Here is a 21,021-nt window from a genome sequence, read left to right as displayed (position 1 = left end):
AAGGGCATGTTGCTGTGGAACAACAGATATCTTATTTTAGACCAAGTCCTGGAGGCCTGAGCACAGCCTGAGATGACACCTCAGCACCTGAATGCCAAGTGCATTTAAGTTTTCTCATGTTTCTTTTGTTGTTTTTTGGTATTTTTCTTCAGCTCCCAACCTACAGGGTCAGATGTCTTGTTTTATATCCCGAAATTTCTGTCCCCTCCTCCTCAAAACCACCCAAGCAGCCCTTAATGAGACCTGAAATGGCAGAGAGTTGTGTGTTCATTTGCTTTCAGGCACAGCCCAGGGTCATGTTTGACCTGAATGGAGCAGGTTTGTCTGCAGTCAGGTGTCTGGGACATCAGGACAGCTCCCACACTGCCAGAACTGGAAGGAGCAGTGACGTGTTCCCCTACTTCGGGATCAGGTGGGTCTGGCAAGGTCAGCACCTGCTGGGGAAAGGAGGAGATGGTTGAGCTGCTTGGGATGTAGCTGTTCATAACAGGGTCAGCACCCCTGGCCTAAAGCTTCTTCTCAACTGAGGTTTCTTGCTTTGCATGAGCCACAAGGGAGGGTGAAATGAGCTGTGCACAGACTGGTGGGGCAGGGGTGACAGGACATGAGCACTGAGTGCAGGGAATGCTCCCAGAGCTTCCTGCCTCTTTCACTCACCCCAGTAACTCTGGTGAAGATTGTGTCTCCTCCTCTCCATGTTCATGGGCTCAGTGCAGGTGATTTGGGCCACCTTCCAGGCCACGGTGATGGATGTTTTTATTTGTTTCTTTTGTAGAAATTACCCCCACCCAAAACCACCAGGAATTACTGACTGTGCAGAGACTGTTGAGCTCTTTGAATGACGGTTCTTCAAGGTCTGTGGAATGGGTGGAAATGTCTCATGACCAAGATGGTCATAATACAGACAACGCTCCATTTTCAGAAGGCTTCAAACTGTTTTTATTATATCATGCATGCTTTCAAAATCACCTGCACTGACTCCATAAACATGGAGAGGAGGAGACACAATCTTCACCAGAGTTACTGGGGCAAGGGAAAGAGCCAGGAAGCTCTGGGAGCATTCCCTGCAGTCAGTGCTCATGTCTGCCCAGAACAGTGCAGGACAGAGCACAAATCCAGGTGGTGGCTGCTGCAGTGGGATGAGTGTCTTTGTCTCAGGTTTCTGTGGTTGAGATGACCACTGAGGTATTAGAAAGTCTTTTTTCCCAGCCCCTAAAAAAAGAAGTCGAGATTTGTCGGTTCTGCTTTTCAAGGTTTTTTATTTTCTCTTATCTAACACATTCTTTCTCTGACCTGCTGAGATCTGTCCAGCAGTTTGGGTTGTGGCACAGTCCCTGCCCTTGGGGTGGTGTTGGCTTTTTATACTAAGAACTACATGTACTTTATTTACAATAATTTGCAATATCTATCACCTATGTTAGACAGTCTGTCTCTGCTCTAAACCAATCCAAAAGTGCCACCATCACAGCAAAAGATGAAGGACAAGAAGTAGGACAGGACATGCCCAGATTCTTCCATCTTGCCTCTTGAACCCCCATTCTAAATCCCCAAAATTCTACTTTTTCACCCTGTGACAAATTCACTATCATTCTATTCAAACCCTTGTGGCTTGTAACTCCTCACACAAAGTTGGGAATTGTTTCCATGGGCTAAAATCAAAGGCACAGGTGTTTGTGACTCTGTGCCAAGGCCTCTGAGCCCCCTGGCATGGTCTCAAATCACCTAGGGCAGCCAGAGGAATGGATATGGAGGAAGGTGGATGTTCATCACTGCAGGAGTGCCACAGTGTGAGTCTCCAACTCCAGGGAATGCACCTCACCTGTTCAATTCTGGACGCACTATGAATTAATTTATTTCTTGCTGCCCTCCTGGCTCATATACACAAAACCATCAATAGTTGGACCACCAGGAGCCTGACACAGCAGAGAGCATTTGCTGTTTTAGAATAATGTGTGTGTGTGTCCCATAGGTGGTGAAGGTTCTTTGGGGTGACAGATGAAGCTGTATTCTCACCTCTGCAAGTGCCTCTTTGCCAGCCAGTCCAATTGTGGTGGAGCGCTGCTGTGAGCCTGATTTCCACACAGGAGTTTGCAGAAATATGTTTTATTGCAGGTAAGCCATTCCTTTGCATTATTTATGTTAAAAGTTAAGTAAATTATTGTTGGCTTTCACACTGCAGGTAAAGTTGTAATGAAAACAGTAATGAATGCTTTGCTGACATGCACAGGCAACCTAAGTATGCAGCCAAATTAGCTATCTAAGCAGATGCTTTATATCCTGAATTGCATATAAGGAATGCTGTTCAGTTGGTTTAAAAATTATGTATACACCCACAAACTTTTTTTTTTATTAAAGCCATATGTTTGGTTTTTTGTGTTACTTTGGTTTTTTTAAGGAGCAGTTTCGATTGTCTTATGAGCAATTATGACAGTCAAATTAAAGTCAGAAGAAAGATATGAGAAGCTGACCATGTGCAAGAAGTTCAGGGAGAATTCAGGGAGAATTATATTATTTAAGCTGCTGTAATACCGCAATATGGGCAGTATTGCAAATAGAGATGCTCTTATGTGTAAAGAATTATTATTTTTTTGGTGAAGGCAGTAGAGCTCTGGTCTGCCAGAGTGGGTGGTTGAGCTCTGTCCTTTGGGGGGCTCTTTGCCCTCCTTCTGCTCTGGCAGCCTTGCAGAAGGCCCAAGCATTTTATTTTTTTCAAACCAATATTCTTATTTATCTTCTGCTTAAACACAACATATCTCACCAGTGTGCCAGTGGAAAACACAGGACTGTTTTTATCTTTGTACAGTCTGTGGTGTGAACAGTTTCTAGAAGGTCAACAAACCCTGTTGAGCACCCTGGAATGACAAAGCCAGTTTCCCAGAAAGCCACTGAGCAGGCACACTGGAGTGGGAAGAGAGGAAGAATAGCACAGGAAAAGGGTGGAAAAAACAGAGAAGGTAAGAGAAATGGAAGGGAAAAAAGTGAAATTTATGAAGCCTTATGAGCAAGAGCTTTGGCTTTAAGCACTTGTCAGCTTCAGGATTTTTGACTTTGAGCTGGAACTTGTAGGTTGATTTCTTTTCTGAGTAATTTAAGCTCTCTTCTTGGGTCCCTTAGCATTTAATAGGTGTTTCTATGTATATACCTATTTTAGGCTTTTATAGAGAGATCTATGTATGTAAGTGTACACATATTTATACTTGTATGCATATGCATGTGTTTAGATACACAAATATAAACCTTCATATATGTGTGTGTGTATCTGTGTGCATACATGTAATAAATTGCCTGCTTGACGTATTTCAGCTGCATATTTAATATACATTAAGACTGTTCTCCATTCCAGCACCTTATTTTTTTCAGAGATTTATTTGATTATTTAATTTTTTTTTCAGCCAGAGTAATTGTTTCTGCCAGGAAGAAGGCTGTTGAAGGGCGCTGTTCCTTTCAGAGGATCAAAGTACAAAAGATGTTCAAATAAAAGGAGAGATTAAATTCTGTGGGCTACATTTAGTCCTAGCTAGCTGTGCAGTCAGTGTGCGCAGGCTGTGGAGGTTGATCTTTCACAAGAGCCTATTTCAAACCTCAGGAGGGTGTTGGTAACTTAGTAACTTTGTGTATTAGATGGAGGTGGCAGCAGAGCCTGTGAAAATGTTTTTTATGTTCAACTTTTTTTTTTTCAGTTTTTTCTTCTTAGAAAATTGGAACTTTGCTCCCTCCCCGCCCCCTCCTTCCTCCCCGTCCTTTCCCTTTCGTGTTCTGTGTGAGTAAACAGAGGGTGAGGAGTGTTTTCAGAACTGAAAAGTCCTCCTTGCCCTTTCCAACAAATGTCTCCTTCACTGATGAATCATTGTAATGACTCAACCTGTGTGTCCGTTGCAACTTTTATTTTCTTTGCCCAGCAGCATCTGCTCTGCTGGGTTTTACTAAACAGGTAGGAGGGCACAACCCCTGCTTGATGAAACTTGTGAGAAAGAAAAAGGAGCCTGTAATACAAAACAACCTCTTTTTAATTTTTTTGTATTTAACCAGTATTCTTGTTCATCTGCTGGTTAAACACAACATCCTGGCATTTATTTATTTTTTGCCAGCACATTGAAAAGCCCTGATGTATCTCTGTAGTTTTGCTGACACTTTGCCATCCCTTTGGTGCAGCAGTACTTTGGAGTGCTGCCCCAGGAGAAGCAGGACCTGGAGAATCATCAGTCTTTCCCACAAAGAACAGCTTTCTGAGAGGGACCATACTTGTCAGGGATGGTGATGGATAAAATTATAAAGCTCGGACACAGCGATCTCTGTTCCTGCCTCACAGTTTTGGGAAGTGACAGTAGGTGGCACTGGAGAATAGGAGCACAGAGGATGGGTTTCTTATGAAACGGAGCAGTTTCCTCACTGGCTCTCTGTTCAGCCAGTTTTCCATCCCCACGGATTGCTAAAACACTTTGCTGCATTCCCTTTGCAAGCCTGTTATTACTGGAAGCCTGCAGGCTCCAAAGGGAAGAGTGCTGTTTCAGAAACTCCACACTGCCTGTGAAGCAACCCTGTGAGTAAAACCTGCTGAAGATCTTGTGCTTCATCCTGGGGGTGAGGAATGATTGCTTTGCCAGCTCTTTCTGTATCAGCCCTGGCTCCAAAGAGCACACTCGTGCACAGCTAAATCAAATTATTTAATTTAATATTAACCTGAGCGAGCTGCGGCTCCTGCCAGCTGGTGGAGCAGTGAGAGTGTCTAAAGAGGGGAAGGAAACATCCCAGGGACTGTCTGGGTTTCTGTGTCTCTGCAAATTTTGTCCCACATGCCAGCAAAAGAGGAGGAGGCAATTCTTGGCAGCTCCAGGAGGAGTGAGGCTAGAAAGTGACTCAGCACTTCCCTGTCTGCTCCTTTAATGGGAAGCATGGAACAGAGAAATAGCCTCCTAAAAGCCTGGGAAAAATCTGAAAATATTCAGTTTCTCAAGAAAAACCCTCATAGGCTTCTCGTGGAAATGACCACGGGGAGAGAGGTCTCAGCTCAGTTTTTATTATGTGTGTACAGCCTTCTGTGTGTGCTTGGAACATGAGCTCTTCCCATGAGTATTTCCTGTTTTCCCAATCCTCCTCCTCCTCCTCCTTTAGCTGTGTCCAATCCCTGTGAGGTGAAGCAACACCACACTGGCACAAACTCTGAAATGGCAGCTCCTAAAACCTGGTGTGTTCCTCTCCCTCAGGATCACTTCACAGTAATCACTGGAAATGAGGATGGTACAGCATAAATGCCACCAAATAGCTTATAGAGCAAGTTGACATTTTAAGAGAATATATGGAGAATATATGACAGAAAATGCATCACCTTTCACCAACTGAAATAAGTTTTGTCCTTGTCTAACTGCTTTTAAAACACACTGACATCACTGACAGCTTTTGTGCTTTAAAGGCCAGGGCTTTTTTCCTGTAGTGCTAATTTTATCAAATTATAAATTCAGTTTATCAGATATAAGATATCAGCTATTAATTATTAACTTTATATGCTTTATCCTAATCTGTTCAGTTTTATTGCATGGCTTTTTATAACTGAATTACTGTTTTGTTTACCCTTCCTCACTCCCTCTTGTGAGGATATTTCCTTGCCTGTTGCAACCTTGGGATTTTGCTTGAATTCTGAAAAGCCACTTCAGTGGAGCAATTTCTAACTTTTTAAGGAATGGTATGAAGTGTGAAGGCGAGTGGTCCCTGAGGGAACTCCCTCTGTGTTGTGTCTGGAGCAGCCTCTGCTGCTCCCTTTTATGGAGGGCACTGGGCCCTTTGAGGTTGTGGAAGATGGACGTGGCCAGTGCTGTGTTTAATGCAGCTCTTCAGGCCCTTTGCAGGGAGCCAAGTCCTCAGTGGTCCCTGGGAAATATCCCAGAATAAGAGAGGTTCTTCCACTGTTGTGTTCTCCCAGCTCTGCACACTGAGGAGCCAAAGCCAGAGGGCCACTCTGCCATCAGAGGTTTGTACTGCCCCCCTCCCCTGGAGCTGGAAGCTCCTTTTGGAGCAGGTAGATGGAGTAGAGAAAAATTTTTCCTCCTATTCTTGTGCAGAAATCTTCCTAAGAGGCAATTCTTCCCCTTTCATGGAATTGTTATTTTAAGCCTGTTGGAAACTCGCACTGAAAATGCAAGATAATCTACCACCATATATATATATTAAAAAAATTTAAAAGTATGGTTGAGTTTCCAAATTGAGAAGGAGAATAGATAAGGTGTTAGCTTTTTATTGCCCCTGCAGCTTGAATTTTCCCTGAGGGATGCCTTGGGAAGAGAATCATCACCGCCATAAACCGGTTAAGCAGGAAGGAAAGCTCCTGATGGAAAAGTTACACCCCCTTGATACTGAAAGCACATAGGTCACCTGAAAATGTCTGTGAGCAGGAAGGCACAGGAGGCTCTAGATCCTTCTAAAAAAATTGTGTTTCAGGTAAGGAGTTGCAACAGATATTCTTACTGCTTAGCAAATGCCCCAGTCATCTCCTCCTGGGATCGCTAATAGCGAAAATTGAGCCTGCAGTGTGCCAGGCTTTTTTAGGAGGATTCATGAGCATGGCCATGTGTGGAAAGCGGTTTTGTGTGCTTGCAATGCTGTGAGACTCTCAAGCATCTTGATTTGTAGTGGATATCTTACAGTATTGGTTGGGATTCTCCCTTAAAACCCTTGCTCCCATAACCACACCGTTATGTCAACATACAGCTGTCATTCAAGTGGACAAGGTGGGCTTCATAGCTGTGAGAGGAAAAAGCCAAACCCTCCAAAATTAAATTTGGACTGAGAAACCACAAGGGGGAAAAAAAAAAAACCAAACCAAAAACTTGGATGTTTTATAAAAAATTAATGTAGATGTTGCCTCCTTCGTGATTTTTGCAAATTGTTTTATCAATGCCCTTGACAAGACTCAGAAGGTGAAATAGTGGCTGGCGAGGAGCCAGATCCTCCCCTGACCTTTGTGTGATGCTTTGAAAAGGGTGAGGAGTTGGCCCCAATGCAGAGCCAGGACTAGCAGGACTTACACCATGGAGATCTGCACCATGTCATGCTGAGCTTCCTTTCTCTGGGTCAATTTTAAATACAAGCCCTTATTCAAGACACAAGATGCTTCTGAGCAGAGGTCACAGCCCGTTCAAGGTTTGATGTTAGGCATTTATGTGCCATCACAAACAGAATTTGTTTGAAATGCAAGGAAAATATTTTAGGAACAGTTGAAAGGGTGTAAAATGTACTTTCTATGTCTTGTAGTCTTCCAGACATGCTCTTTTAAGGAAGATGGGACTGGAGGGAAATTTCATTATTTTATCTTCTATTTCTTCCTGAAACATTCCAATTTTCAAGATGGGTTAAAAAAAGAGTGGAAGACCTCATACTTCTTGATTTAAGGCTATATAATTTTCTTTCTTGTTTTCTTTCTTTTATTTACCTGCTGCAGAAATGAAAAACACAGAAAGTTGTAAATTGGGACAATTTTGTACAAGAAACTTTTGTTATGTTTTTTTTTTTTAATGGTGTCATTTTTCTCTAAAACCACAGGGAACTTAGCATTCATTCTGAGAGAAAGCTACAGAATTGTAATTGCATTTTATCACCATTCAAAGTGGTATGTATAATTTTGGTTATCTGGCCTAGTGTGATTTCATAAATGTGGGGTTTTTTCCAACTCGGTTAAAGCAAACCAAAGCATGCAACACGTGGAATTACTAAGTGGAGTGTTTGAAACAGTAGTTCAGCCTCTGGGTTGCAGGTTTTATTTCAGCCTGTTTAGGTTTTCATTTCATTTCTCATTCCACGCTGTGGGTGACAGAAGCTTATGTCACCTAGAGGTTGACTTGAAATAAAACAAAAATAAATAAAATTGGGATGAATACCTTCCATTGTAACACAGATTTTCATTGCAAGGTGCTGTTATCTAAACAAATACAGTATCTTGAGGACTTAATGGAAAATATATTTGTGGAGCTAAGCTTTAACAATTTCTGAACACACTTTTTAGCTCACTAGCTTTTTTTTTGCTCAGGAATACATTTTTTTTTGTATTGCATTATGAAGTCAGATGTCTCTATTCCTTTCAGGTGATAAATACCCAACTGTGTGCAGTGTGTGGTATTGCTGTTCTGTGTCATTTGTGGGTTTTAGGCTACATCTGTATCAGTAAATGAAACAGGCCAAGGCCTTGAGGGCAAATGGCCTAGAATAGACTTTGGCTGTAAAACTAAACTCCCTTCCTAAAAAATTTATCCTTATGCCTGATGACAGCGGTTCCCAGTGCGTGCTGCCCATCTGAACCATAGGAGAACTTGGCACATGCCAAAATCAGATCAGGAAGTTTTCTAGTAACAACATTAATGATGGAGCTGCAGAAAGTCATGTCCTTGCCTGTTAATTTGCTAAAAAAGGCTAGCCTTAGGCTTTGAGGATAAATTTCTTCTGTAAAACAAGAAACACAAAAAGGCTGAAATTTATTTATATATGTATTTTTTTTCCTTTATATATCTTTTGGGGAATATTAATTGGAGGTCCATGTCTTCTATATTCTTTGACTTGACTTTCTTCACCTGATTACACTAAGATAAGAAGTGGCAGAATATGAAGGAACTGGAGGCACAAAAAAGGAAAATGTGAATGAAACTGACAACAATTAATACAAACTCTTCCTTCCTGCATTGTGTGCTACGCAAGTGTAGAAATTATGGCAAAATTTGAGATGTTTTGGAATATTAATCAGAATTAGTATTTAATATTTTGATCAGCTGCTTCAGGCATCCTGTTGCTGTTATTTGTGAGTCAAGGATGATAATAATAAAATTAGTAGTTTGTTGTTATGACTATAAAAATAATAATATGCCTGGAAATAAGGATCAGACAACAGCTGATCAAGCTCCACATTAAGAAAACATTTCCACTCTCTAGAGAAAGCTCTAAAACAAAAAAAGACCAAAGCAGTGAAGTGCTTTCATTATGTAAGTTATTTTGGGTTTTAACCTCCATTCTGTGCTTTGTTTCAGTGTTACACATCTCCAGTTGTGAGCGCTGCTCTCTGGACCTGGAACTATAATGAGACTTTCCTGAGGAGGAGGAGAAGGGCTGAAGGCACCTATCAGCCATGGCACACTTTGGGAGGGTGCCCTTCTCACACACTGGATTCTGTGCAGGACAGCCTGGGCCCCAAGCATCTCACCCAGAGTGCCATTCTGGCTCTGATGGAGACATCCCTCTGGGATTTGATCGAATAGTTGATGAAGTCAGCCACGAATTCTTTTTTTATGGTTCATCCCATCCACATCATCATGAAGAAATATTTTTCCCAGCAGACCTTTTCAGTCAGAATGTGCCTGACCAGCATCTTTACAGTCATCCTCTGGTTGCTCATGGAGAGCTTTACCCTGGAACTGCAATCCCTCACTGGCAGCAAGGCACAGTGGCACCAATGGTTGGCTTCAGACCTTCCTTACTGCCTGACTGCAGAAACTTTTCTGTGGTGGATTCCCACCCCTACAGTCATGAGAGAGAACTCCATGGAAGGAATAGTGTAAATTCAGTTTCTAATGTGGAAAGGGGCAACACAAATCTGCAGTTTCAGATAGGCTTTGACAATCTGGATGGTTCAAGTCCTGTTTTCTTAGGCAATTATCGATTTGGACAAAAAGTGAGAGAAGAAAGTGGAAATGGGGAAACTTCTGTAACCAACATTTCCAGAAGATGCAGCACAGGACCTACCCACCCCCAGGGCTCTGGACACAACAGAGAGGTATTTAAATGTTCTTATAGTAACAGTGCTTAAGGATTTTTGTTCTTGTTTGTGTCCTTGTGCTTTGTGTATTCACTCACACTGTTGCAACATAGATTAGAAGCACTTAATTGAAAGACCTTATGAAAAATAAAACATTTATGCCTCAGGGGAAGCAAAAGGATTTTATACAAGAAGAGAATCTAGATTATGGTCTAGAAGCTCCAGTAGGCTCATTTTATGGCTCACTGAACCATAAAACTACCAGAGAAGGATAAGTACAGAAATGTAGAGTAAGTGTTTGAAAGATAACATGACAAATCTTTATGGTCTGATATGAAACCTGAGATTCAAAATAACAATGCATTATGTTGAACTTGGTTTGTTTGTTTTTTGTTTTTGTTGAGACAGGTTACTATCTCTGTGTCTAGTCTGGCTGACATACCCTGATCCTGAGGGATGAAACATATACCCCATCCTACCTTCACCGTGTCCTGCGTGCACTTCTGTGTGCATATGCAATTATTTTCTAAAAATAGACACATCCACTCTGACTGTGGGAGCTGGATCCTATGACACACACTCTCTCATTTAGCTGGCTGTCTGAAGCAAACCCTTTAGCTCTTTTCCTCCTTCATCAGGTGTTCACAGCTCTGTTTGTGATTTTGCCATTTTTAATAACCCTGTCTTATGGGACTCCCATGGCTCCCTGTGATGTTATATCTGTCCTCATTTTCTGTCTTTCAAAATCCTGATATGGAGAAGGGAAAAGAAAATTATAAACCCTTCCTTTCCTCCAGTGCTTGTTAGCAGTGTGAATCATTATAGGAATCCTGAAATAGCCTACAGGATACCTCTGCACCATGAATATTAAAAGACAGTTTAGGTTCACCTTCTGCCTTCAAGTCCCAGTGATCACAGTATCATACAGCAGAGGGGAAGAGACACTTGATTGACTTGTTTCTATGTCTCTGAATAAAGAGAACTATAAAAGTAAACATATGCAGGCCCAGACAGATGGGAAGGCAGCAGGGGGAAATATATCTGAGGACAAGAACTCTTAAGACTAATCCTGTGCACTGCATTTTAGAATTTCAGTGATGAATACAGAAGAGGAGGGGAAGAATAGGTGGAGAGACAAAAGGCTGTTGTGTTTTTTTACTCATGATAGGAAAAGCATGCTGACATGGTGATGAAAAGAACAAGCCTTCTCAGGAGAAAAGCAGAAAATAGTGGGATACAAATGAGCAGGAGGAGATTAAATGATGGGATGGGAAGAAGAGGTGCTAGAGGAAGCACACACACACATTTAAGAACAGGCACAAACACTTCTGTGACAGAGGAGGAGAGAATTATAGGGGAGGGAAGAGAAGAGCTGAGTGAGTCAAGGGCAGCTACAATCGAATGTGTGGGAGGATTTGATTAAGTCAGGAAAGTATTTGAGCTGTTTAGCTCCAAGAGGAAGAAATGGGAGAGAGGAGTGAATTGATTTGTAGCATAAAATTCACTGTGGTCACAGGAATTCCTTCAGGGAGAAAAAGCCATGTCAGGATAGAAACAGCCAAGGCAAGGGGCTGGCAGCTGAACCTTGAGATGATAAAGGAAAATAAGAGTGAAAGGGACTCTTAGAGAGAGGGAGGAGCAAAAAAAGGCTGTACAGCAGTTACTGCTGCTGGGCTGGGAGTTCTGGAAAAGAAACGTGCTGTGGGGTGACAGACCTGATGCTGAGTAAGACAATCAGAAGGGTTGGAATAGTGGGACACGACAGCAAAAGAATGAGAACAGGTTGGGTTTGTGAGGTCCAGAGCAAGTAAACAATGCAACCAAGTAGTAGAAGGGAGAGCCAACACTTCAGAGTGAAATACAGAGGATGCTGAGACATGGAAATGAGAACTGAGATGGGTCATAGGTAGGCAAGATGAAATATGCACCCTGCTGAAATCATACTGGTATTCTGATCCATGGCTCTAGGATGCAGTTATATGGCCCTAGGCTTTATTTAATGTCTGCTAATCAAAATATGTGCAATGTGATAAAGGAAACCTTATTTTTTTCTGGCCTTTTCATTACAGGTCAGATGTTCAAAAATAATAAAAGTAATTATCTTTATAACATCCCAATGAAAAGAGATGTTAATTTTTTCCATATTAGAAAGAAAACTGAAATAAAACTTAAAAGGTATCTGATATACTTAGCTACTCTATGACATTTAGGATCTAATTTTAGATTCGGATGTTTTCAGAGTAACTAACAAGACTCATCTTCAACCAAGTGCCATCATCAGACCAAACATCATTTTTTTTGAGTGCTCCAGAAATGAGAAATACACTATTATTGTTCATATTTGGAAGGATGATTTAGGTGACTTGATTAGCATAATGTGAGAAGTCTAGGGATGAAAAAAAATTTCATCAAGGGGTGCATTCAGTTGCTTCATCCCTGTTGTCATTACTTCTCCTGATATGGAGTTCCATCTCATTTCCCGCTCTCTTTGACATATTTGCAGTGCATGGAGACTCAAGTCCTGTTGAAAAATAATGTGAAATAATGTAATCATGTAATTAACATTCTATTAATTAACATTTTAACTTTATATGCAAGAAGAAGAAAGTGAAGTTTCTGGACATGCGGAAAGAAGACATGACCAAAATAAATCTCTCATCCCTGGAGCTGGAGCTATTTATCTCCTTTATATACCTCTGCCACCAGAATGACTTTGAGTGACTTAGTATTTTAGAAATGATACCATTAGAAAATGGTATTTTCCAGACATATAGACTCTCACTGCCTCACAGGATTCTTGTTTGCCATTAGGAATCAGTCAGTGATGCTGCCAGCAAAGGTGCAAAAAGGCAGAGGGCTCCTGTGCCACTCCTGTGTCTGCAGGGGAGAATCCAGATTGCAGCTTTGGGTTCCTCTTTTCCATCCTTGAGTAATTATTTAATCATACTCTTCTTCAGGCCATGAGGATTTGAGGATTCATGCCCATGTCCTTGTGGCAAATCATGTATTCCAAGTCTTGTTCCCCTTCTTGCTCAATTCCTCTCTGTGCTTCCTTAGTTTGCAGTTGTGGTTTTGCTCTTTTAATACCTTCAGTTCCATTTAATGTCATGTGCCAGCCTCACCTTTTCTAACCTGTGGGCTAATTTTCTTAGCTTTTCACTCAGTGTCTGTTCCTCTTTTTCCATGTACTTTTTCCAGGGCACTCTACCTGCTCTGCAAGGACAGAGCTGCAGGAGAAAAAGGAGCCTTTGTTTGTTTTGTGGGGTTTTCTAATGCATAGGTAATTTTTGGAGGCTTTCACCAAATCACTCATAATTTCTAAATAGTGAACATCCTCCAGAAATTCTTATTACTGTCTGATGAGGTGAATTGAAAAGTATGTGCCTTATGAAAATGGAAACAATGAACCAGTGGAGGTGTTGGATTTTGAAGGACCTTTCTCAGCAGTTCTGGGAACCAGGGAATGAAGGACCACTGATTCAGATTGCTAAATTTAATTTTACTCTCTTATTTACACCCTCAGGATTATCCATTTTTTTTTCCTACTGACAATTTCAATTTTCCCCTCTACTGATGATGCCCCTTTAGTATCTTTAAATTTCATGTGCACTCTCCTAGTGCTTTGTGTGGTACTGTGGATAATGAAAATACTACATGCCATCAGTTTGGGGTCTCACTGTATCCTCATGAGGTTTCTGACTTATGAGCTTTCAGTTCTGCTGTTGTGATTTCCCCACCAGCCAGCTCCCAGCAGATCTCTCATCTTTTATAATCATCCCATCTTTTAAATTATAACTAAAATTTTCCACCTTGTATCTTCTAATGCATATTGATCTTCCTTATCCAGACAAAAAGAATCTTAATTCTGTTTATTAGTTATTTTTTAATAAATTTGCACACTTTTATATAAATCACTTTTAAAATTATAAAATAAACCTTTTGTCTCTCTTTCCTTTTCTCTTTCTGAAGGGGTTTAAAAGCTCTTACACAGTTAAGCCTTGTTATGTCTGTACCTACAAGACCAGAAAGGCTTGCAGATGTAATAGCATTAAGTTCCTTCCTAGAGGTGATATTCTGGCTGAAGAGTACTTCAGGCAAACAGACAAAGGGATGCTTGACCCAAAGCAGTGGCTCAGACCTCTGCTCTCCAAGTTCACACAAAGTATGGGGGGATTTTTCATGCTCAGTAGAGCCCACTGGTTCCCTCTTATCTGTCTTAGGGACTTACCTGACAGCTTTATGGAGTTTGAGGGAATGCTGAGCTTCCTGACAGGGCAGAAAGAGCGAAAATAAGGATTAAAACACACTGAAGCACAAACTTCAGTTTGTCCTCCTCCCTTTTGTAACTGAAATATCTGCTTTTGGAGGTATCTGTGCCTTGATACCAGGTGAATCGTGAAAGCTTAGTCTGAAATTCCTCATGTTCTGCATGGAGGGGAAAAACAGTTTTTATCCTGGGCAGCTGATGCTTTGTAACTTCTGAAAGCATTTAGAGTGCAGTCAAAATGGGGTCATTTGTGTTTATTCGGAACTCCATCAAGTCAGGGGAGGGGTGATAGGCTCTCATGGAACCAAATTCAAGATTAGCCTTATGGTCTTTGTTCTTCTCATACCTAAGTAACTCCGCTCTGTTTCTTCTGGGGTCTTGTTGGTGTTTTTAGGCTGCACCTTGGTCTATCCAGCTGATTGAAGCAGATCAAGGAAGTAATGAAAACACAGTTGGTTTCTGCAATGCAGTGGAGAAGTAAGTAATGAAAAGGCTTTTTTCAGCCAACTATCACATTTCACATACATTAATGGGATTGGTTATCCCTGTGTTTTGGGGTGACTGAGATGGAGGTAATTATCCCCTCACAGGGCTGGGCTGTGTATTGGCAGCTAGAAAGGTGTGGTAGCACACCAGTGTGTTGGCTACTGCTGAGCACTGCTCATTATTATGGCATTTTTTTCTGAAGTCTTTCTTCCTGAGAAGAGGCTGGAAATTGCCTGCTGACTGGAAGCTGAGAATATTTTGTCTTCCTTTAATTTCATGTGTGTCCTTTGCCTTTGGTTTTGTGAAGCTGTCTTTATCTTGACCCAGTAGAGTTTTTTCCCATTTTTTCTCCCCCCGTCCCTGCTCTGAAGAGGAAGGCAGTGGTGGAGCAGCTTGGTGGGCACCTGGCATCCGCCTCAGGTCGGCCAGCCACACCCTGCAGTCCTGAACAATGCTGCAATTCCAGTATCTGCTTAAATAAGGAAACACTTCTAATTTTGGTTTAAACATTAAAAACCGCAAAGGAACATTAATTCAAAATATATTTAATCTTCTGTCTGCTTTATTTGTGATCAGTACATTTAACTCTTCACTGTTGATGGCTTATAGTGTGTGAAATTTCCCATCCTTTTTCTGTCATTGTTTTGGACATTATTAGTGCCTGTGCAATTCTGAGCAGGAGAATAAGAGCTGGAGGAACTGATTGAGAACAGAATTGCCACATACTGTCATGATGAAAAGTGAGACTTAGCAAGTGACAAAACCTACTTTAATTATATTTTACCATTACACTTAATAGCCTGACTTAATGGCATAGAACATTTTTTACTTTCTTAATCTTCTGCAGAAAAATGAATTGTGTTGAAATCCAAGCACACAAAAATTTACAAGTATTTAGGCCATCTGTGCAGATTGATTTTTCTTTTGTAGATATTCACTGATCACAGTGTCAAGTTGTTAGCACAAATGCATGCTTTTCCCCCCTGGAAAGTAGCTGGAAAATGGAATCCTGATTTTCTTATTAGACTTTAATGAATTGATTTTATTCAAGGTCAGCCAAGGCTGCTTCTCTTAAAAGAAAAAAACCCAAAACAACCCAACCAAAAACCCCAGTTTGACGTTGCAATGAAATTAAGAGGAGTATATTATATATTCAAATGAGGTGGTCAGCTTCAAAACATACTCAGTCACATGTCTCAGTTTGCTTTTCCACAGTTCATCAGCCTGAACCCAACCCAGTTCTGCCATGAGGTGCATGAAGGCACATTCCACATGACTGCTTTCCTCCCAGCTATTCAGATTTTTTTAATGTCTAAACATTCTAAGTCTAGGAAAAACTTTATATTGATTTTTGAGTAGATGAGTGTATTTACTGGGCTAAAAAGATAAATACAAAGTGGTTCTTGTTTTGTGTGTGTCACAAGCAAATACTCTTAAAAAGAAAACAAGATCAGCTTTTGTTTTTCTTCTATTAAATAAGTAGAGAAACTTTAAGGACAAAATGTCACTGCAACCAAAAGACTGAAAAATGTCATAAATTTTCAAATACCTTACATATTCAGTCTTGCCAAATGAGCATCCTCCCAGTGCCCATTGAATTTCAGTTGCTGGCCGAGGCAGGATGTATAATTCAGACTCTATGTCATGCATTCTTGCAGGTCCAGCTTGTAGATCAGCTAGAAACCCATTGAGTTTTTCTCTAGGTGATAGTTGCACAGGTAGCAGTCTGTAATTGAAGCATTTGGTTGTACAGGACTGTAATTCACTGTTCCAAAGCCCTTTCTCAGGTGACTTGTAGCACTGTGAGCAGAGCTGTAGCGAACCCTTATCCCTGGGTGGCTTCAGAACACATCCTAAAGCCACTTTCAGACCGAGCTGGCAGTCTCAGAGTCCAGTGCTGCAAAATGCAGAGTTCCTCCACTTCTCAATGTCTTTAAGGATGTGCTTTGCACTGTAGAGAAAAACATCATGTTATGAAATGCTGTGGAATAGCAAATCCCTATAAATGTCAGTACTTTCTGCACACACTGAGTTGTGGCAGCACAGAAAGCAAGTAGCACAAGATTTTATTTGTGTAATGTTTGTATAACACATCTGTTCTGCTTTGGAATACCCAAACTGTCAAAGTTTTGCAGTGTTTTGCTTGCATGCTCAGGCCAGAAGCCCTTTGATCACATGAGTATAGTAGATGGCCATAAATGAACAACACTTTTGGAAACTGAATGGGTTTTTATCTGAAAAGCAAATTTGTGTTCCCACATTTTGCTAAAATATTAGCAGTGTGTGGGCAGGGAAGGAGATGATGTTTGCTTAGTTTTGGAATGACTGCCAGCGAGTTGAGGAGGTGATTCATGCCCTGTGTGTGTACATAGCCTGGTAATTTGAGGCTGGATAAAGGCTAGTGAAGTTTCCAGCTTTATTCAGTCCTGGGCTTTCTTGCAGAAACATGTTACAGGGGAAAAGCTGTACCTTGTGCACAAAGAAAAGAGACTGACACCAACTACACAGGTCACCCAAACAGCCTCTACAAGCTGTAAAGCTTTCTAACCATGAGGATAAATCTGCCTTGTACTGGAGGTTCTCTTGTCAAGCCTCATTTCCTCCCACCCCACTGAAACATCAAGCCCCTGGCTTTTCATTATAAGAATTGGCTGATTTGCTGGGTTACTTAAATTTGGCAGCCTAGGCCTTTCCCTCCCCCCCCTTTCCCCCCTTTTCCCCCCCTTTTTCCCCTTTACCCCCATTTTCTTCTTTTTGTTTTTTTCCCTTTTACTCACTTTTTTCTTTTTTTCCCTTTTTCCTTTTTTAAATTTTCTTTTCTTTTTTTTCCTTTTTTTTCCCTTTTAATATTTTTCCTATTTTTTCCTTTATTTTCCTTTTTCTTTTCCCCTATTTTCCTTTTATCCCCTTTCCCCCCCTCTTCATCCCGCCTTTTTCCTTGTTTTGTTTTTCCTTGTTTTGTTTTTCCTTGTTTTGTTTTTCCTTGTTTTGTTTTTCTTTTTTGCTTCTCATTCTGTAGAAATGCAGGGCACAAAGAGTAGTTCACATAGTTGTTTAAGAGACTTGGGCAAGCAGAAGAGAATACAGAATGCTTAGTACAGGATATTTGGGTTTAGCTGCTAAATATTCAGGCTAATTAGTGAAATGTAAAGCTTCAGCTGGTACAGCGTGTACCCCTACCTGCAGCTGCAGAGTGTATTTGCTTAAAAAGCAAATTTAATCCCAGATGATGGGCATAATACCCATGACCAGTGTTCATTAGGAAATAGGACCTCATGAGGAATTAATTTCTGCCAGTCTATGGTAATAGAAGGAAGGACAAGGGGCAATATATTTTATAGTTAATGTTGTGTCAGAGGGAATCAGTGACTGCAACTGCTACTGCGCTCCCCAGACTTTTACATAAATACCCGGGGTTTTAGTGATGAGGATTTCAGAGACTTGTGGAAATAGATACTCCTTAAGGTTTTGCACAGGAAGCATGTTCCTGCACTCAGTTTGACCAGATGTCCTAGTTGCAGCTGTCTGTGCGTGTGCTCCTGGCTAGTTCTGTGTTCAAACTCTGTTATTTAAGTACATATTTGAGCGCTATCACTTCTACTGAGCTCAGTGTACACTGAAGTCTCTGTTTAAACTCCTTTTGGTTTCACTGAGGTCAAGCTCAGCAGTGGTTCTGTCAAATTCATGAAGATTTTGCTGCTGGTTTCCCTGAAATAACAGATGTAGCTATGTGTGCTGATATGTAGTTATCTCACTAATGCACAAAACCAGAATTTGTATTGCTACCATTTCTCTCCACAGACTTTTATTTCCAACAAAACAGCTCTCTATGTATCTCCATATATATCTTGCAGAATTCTTTGTTTTGCTCTTAGAAGAGGCCAAAAATGCACACCTCTTTAGAAATAGTTTCTTCGCATGTTTTTCCCAGACTCAGAAATGCCTATCCTGCTTTTGATTTGAAGACAAATACTGGGAAAATCTGGAGTATCACAACAAGCTTCCCAGAGCATATCCTTGGTGGAACAAAATTCAGACTCAGCATTTGGACAGATTTTTCACCACATCCTCTACTTCTTACACAACATGGTAAGTGGCTATGTACAGGGGAAGCACATCAGGCATCAAATGAAAGGAGAAATTCCAAGGAGGTGGAGAGAATCAAGGAGAATAATTAAGAATTAGAAGAGTTTGCCCCTGAAGTTTGTGGAGTCTCCAGGCTTGGAAATTTTTAAGGTTTTACAAGACAAAACCTTGAACAAGGTGGTCTGAATTCAGTCTTGGCCCAGCTTTGCAGGGAAGAGGTTCTTCCCAACCTAAATGATTCTGTCATTAATGACAATGAGCTCCTGTGCATCCTGTATCTGTGATTAACGGCAGAATCTTTAATTCCAACTCTAGTAATTTTTATTTCTGCAACATGTGCAAAATAAAAGAAATTAATTTTTTTCTCCCCCTCTCTTTTTATGCTGCTTTATTAAGTCAGAGTCATTTTTTTGTTTTTCTTTTTAATTAATAATTTCTTTACTTTTCAAGGAATTATTTGACTGTAACAGGCTGAGTATTAATTATCCTGAACTTGTTTAGACCAGGCAAGCAGTGAGGTTGAAGTAGAATTACTTTTTTTTTGGCCCATGTAATGTAAAGTATTGTTGAGTTAGGCATGAACTTTTGGCAGAGTAAGGAAAGGAAGATGGATCTACAGAGTGGAAATGAGTGATACTAGCAAGTTTTGGATTTTTTTTCCCAATGAGTGACCTAAAAAAAGTATATCTTACAATTTTAATTCAAGATTTTCTGCCACTCTTTATTTTCTGGACTGTGTAAATTCAGCCAGTGAGCCCTGCTAAGTTGCTTACAATGGCAAGTTGTCAGAAGTTTAAATGATTTAGACTGGTAAAATCAGTAGAAAAACATGTAATCAAAGTGTCTTTTTAAGGAAAACCAAACATTTTGCAAACAAAATTAATATTTTCAGAAGGAGCTTTTGAATCCATTTATACATTTGTTTTTCTCAGGGGAAAACCAAACCAAAGCAAAAAAGCAAGCTCTGGTGACCTACTCTGTTTTAATTCAGCTTTGTTAATGTCATAACCCCCTCCCCTGGGAATGCCACCTGTTCCCTGAAGTTTTCCTATCCCCTTCAATGGAAAACCAAATTTATCAGACCTGTTTCTAGATTATGCAGCTATTCTTTTCCATTTGTGATCAATTCTTCTAAAATGAAGAGACAAAGCATATTGGCAAGTGTGGAAAATGGCTTAAAAACTGAAGAGGAACTGGAGAAAATTCTCAAAATTCTAAAGTGTTTCTGAACAGCAGGTTGTACAAACTGACATAGTACTTCCTAATTTATAGGGATTATGTATATTTTTATACTATTATAAGGCTAAATTATGTAATATTTTTAATATTAAATATGTCTTTAATACCTGTTTTGCACATGTATTAAATAATATAATATTTTGCAGATTTAAAATACATTAGAATATTAATTTTCTTCTCTTTTATGGCTAAAAGGGTGTGCATAGAAAAAAAAATACCAAATAACATTCTGGAGCTTTTTTTGTATCATAAGTGGCTACAGAGTCAACTTTTGCATCATTGGAAATGTACCAAAATGTTCATCAGGAAAATGAAAAAGCAAAAAGAATGCCATTTGTCTCTTCCATTCCTCCTGGGAATATTGCTCTTCTCTTCTTCTGTCCAGCTGCCCAGCAAATTGCTCATTTCCTCTAAATGGACATAGATTCCATGTCAGGTAGAATATTTGAAGAAAAATTTTAAAAAAACAAATAAAATCAAGTGTGTCTTGATCTAATTCCTCTTGATGGAGCTAGTCTGCAGCAGTTGTTAGGAATTACAGGAAAAAAATCCTTATTTTCTCTGCTCAAGTATGTAGCTGCAATTCTCCAGCAAGCTACTATTAATTTTCCTTGCTATCTTTATTTACAGCTGGCTGTATCACTCACGACTTAATTGTGGAGATCCTCAGGTGCACAAATCAATACCCAGCCCGGGAGGAATGCCTTCTGAGTGTTTGTGGGGCTGATGAATTCTTACAAAAGTAAGTACCTCATTAAGCCACCAGCCATGTCAACAGAGCCACCGGGAGAGCTGGGGTGTCAGGTTCCAAACACTCCACGTGTGTAACAAAGAGAAAAACAGAAACTTCCATAGACCACAGACATGGTAGGGTTTGATCTGCAGCCTTAGAAGAAGCTTAGATTGATGTAAAAATACAAAATGCAGATTGGATCTATAAAAATACAATATACAGATATTAAGCAGAAAAATCATAAACTTATATTTCTATAGTTGTGAGAATATACCTTAAGTAAGTAAGAAATTGCATTGATAAAATGGTGAAGAGTTTATAATGTAGGGATGTGATTATATAGAGTAGCTAAGAATTTAGAAGTTGTAATAGAAGCATTTGTGTTTATGTGAGACAGAAGCCATTGGACAAAAGTATCCACAATGCAGCAGAAGTTAAGGTGATAGGTTAAAAAAGCAAAACGAATTCTGTGGCAACTGT

General features: G+C 40.3%; 1 protein-coding gene across 1 annotated transcript in view; it reads left to right on the top strand.

Moving 5' to 3' along the window:
• The first annotated feature begins 9,103 nt into the window (after positions 1-9,103).
• PIK3C2G (phosphatidylinositol-4-phosphate 3-kinase catalytic subunit type 2 gamma) overlaps positions 9,104-21,021 on the top strand; it is a 184,725-nt gene continuing 172,807 nt past the window's right edge. The window contains exons 1-4 of the mRNA XM_054282061.1: positions 9,104-9,748; positions 14,392-14,474; positions 18,415-18,572; positions 20,439-20,550. Coding sequence (XP_054138036.1) covers positions 9,104-9,748; positions 14,392-14,474; positions 18,415-18,572; positions 20,439-20,550 — 998 coding nt within the window. The remainder of the gene's footprint in view (positions 9,749-14,391; positions 14,475-18,414; positions 18,573-20,438; positions 20,551-21,021) is intronic.

This window comes from Melozone crissalis, unplaced genomic scaffold, assembly GCF_028551555.1.
Source record: "Melozone crissalis strain CALT ecotype California unplaced genomic scaffold, PUWL_Pcris_2 ptg000033l_1, whole genome shotgun sequence".
Lineage (NCBI taxonomy): Eukaryota > Metazoa > Chordata > Aves > Passeriformes > Passerellidae > Melozone > Melozone crissalis.
Note: the sequence above shows the minus strand (reverse complement) of the source record. Positions and strands in the feature narration are given on the sequence as shown.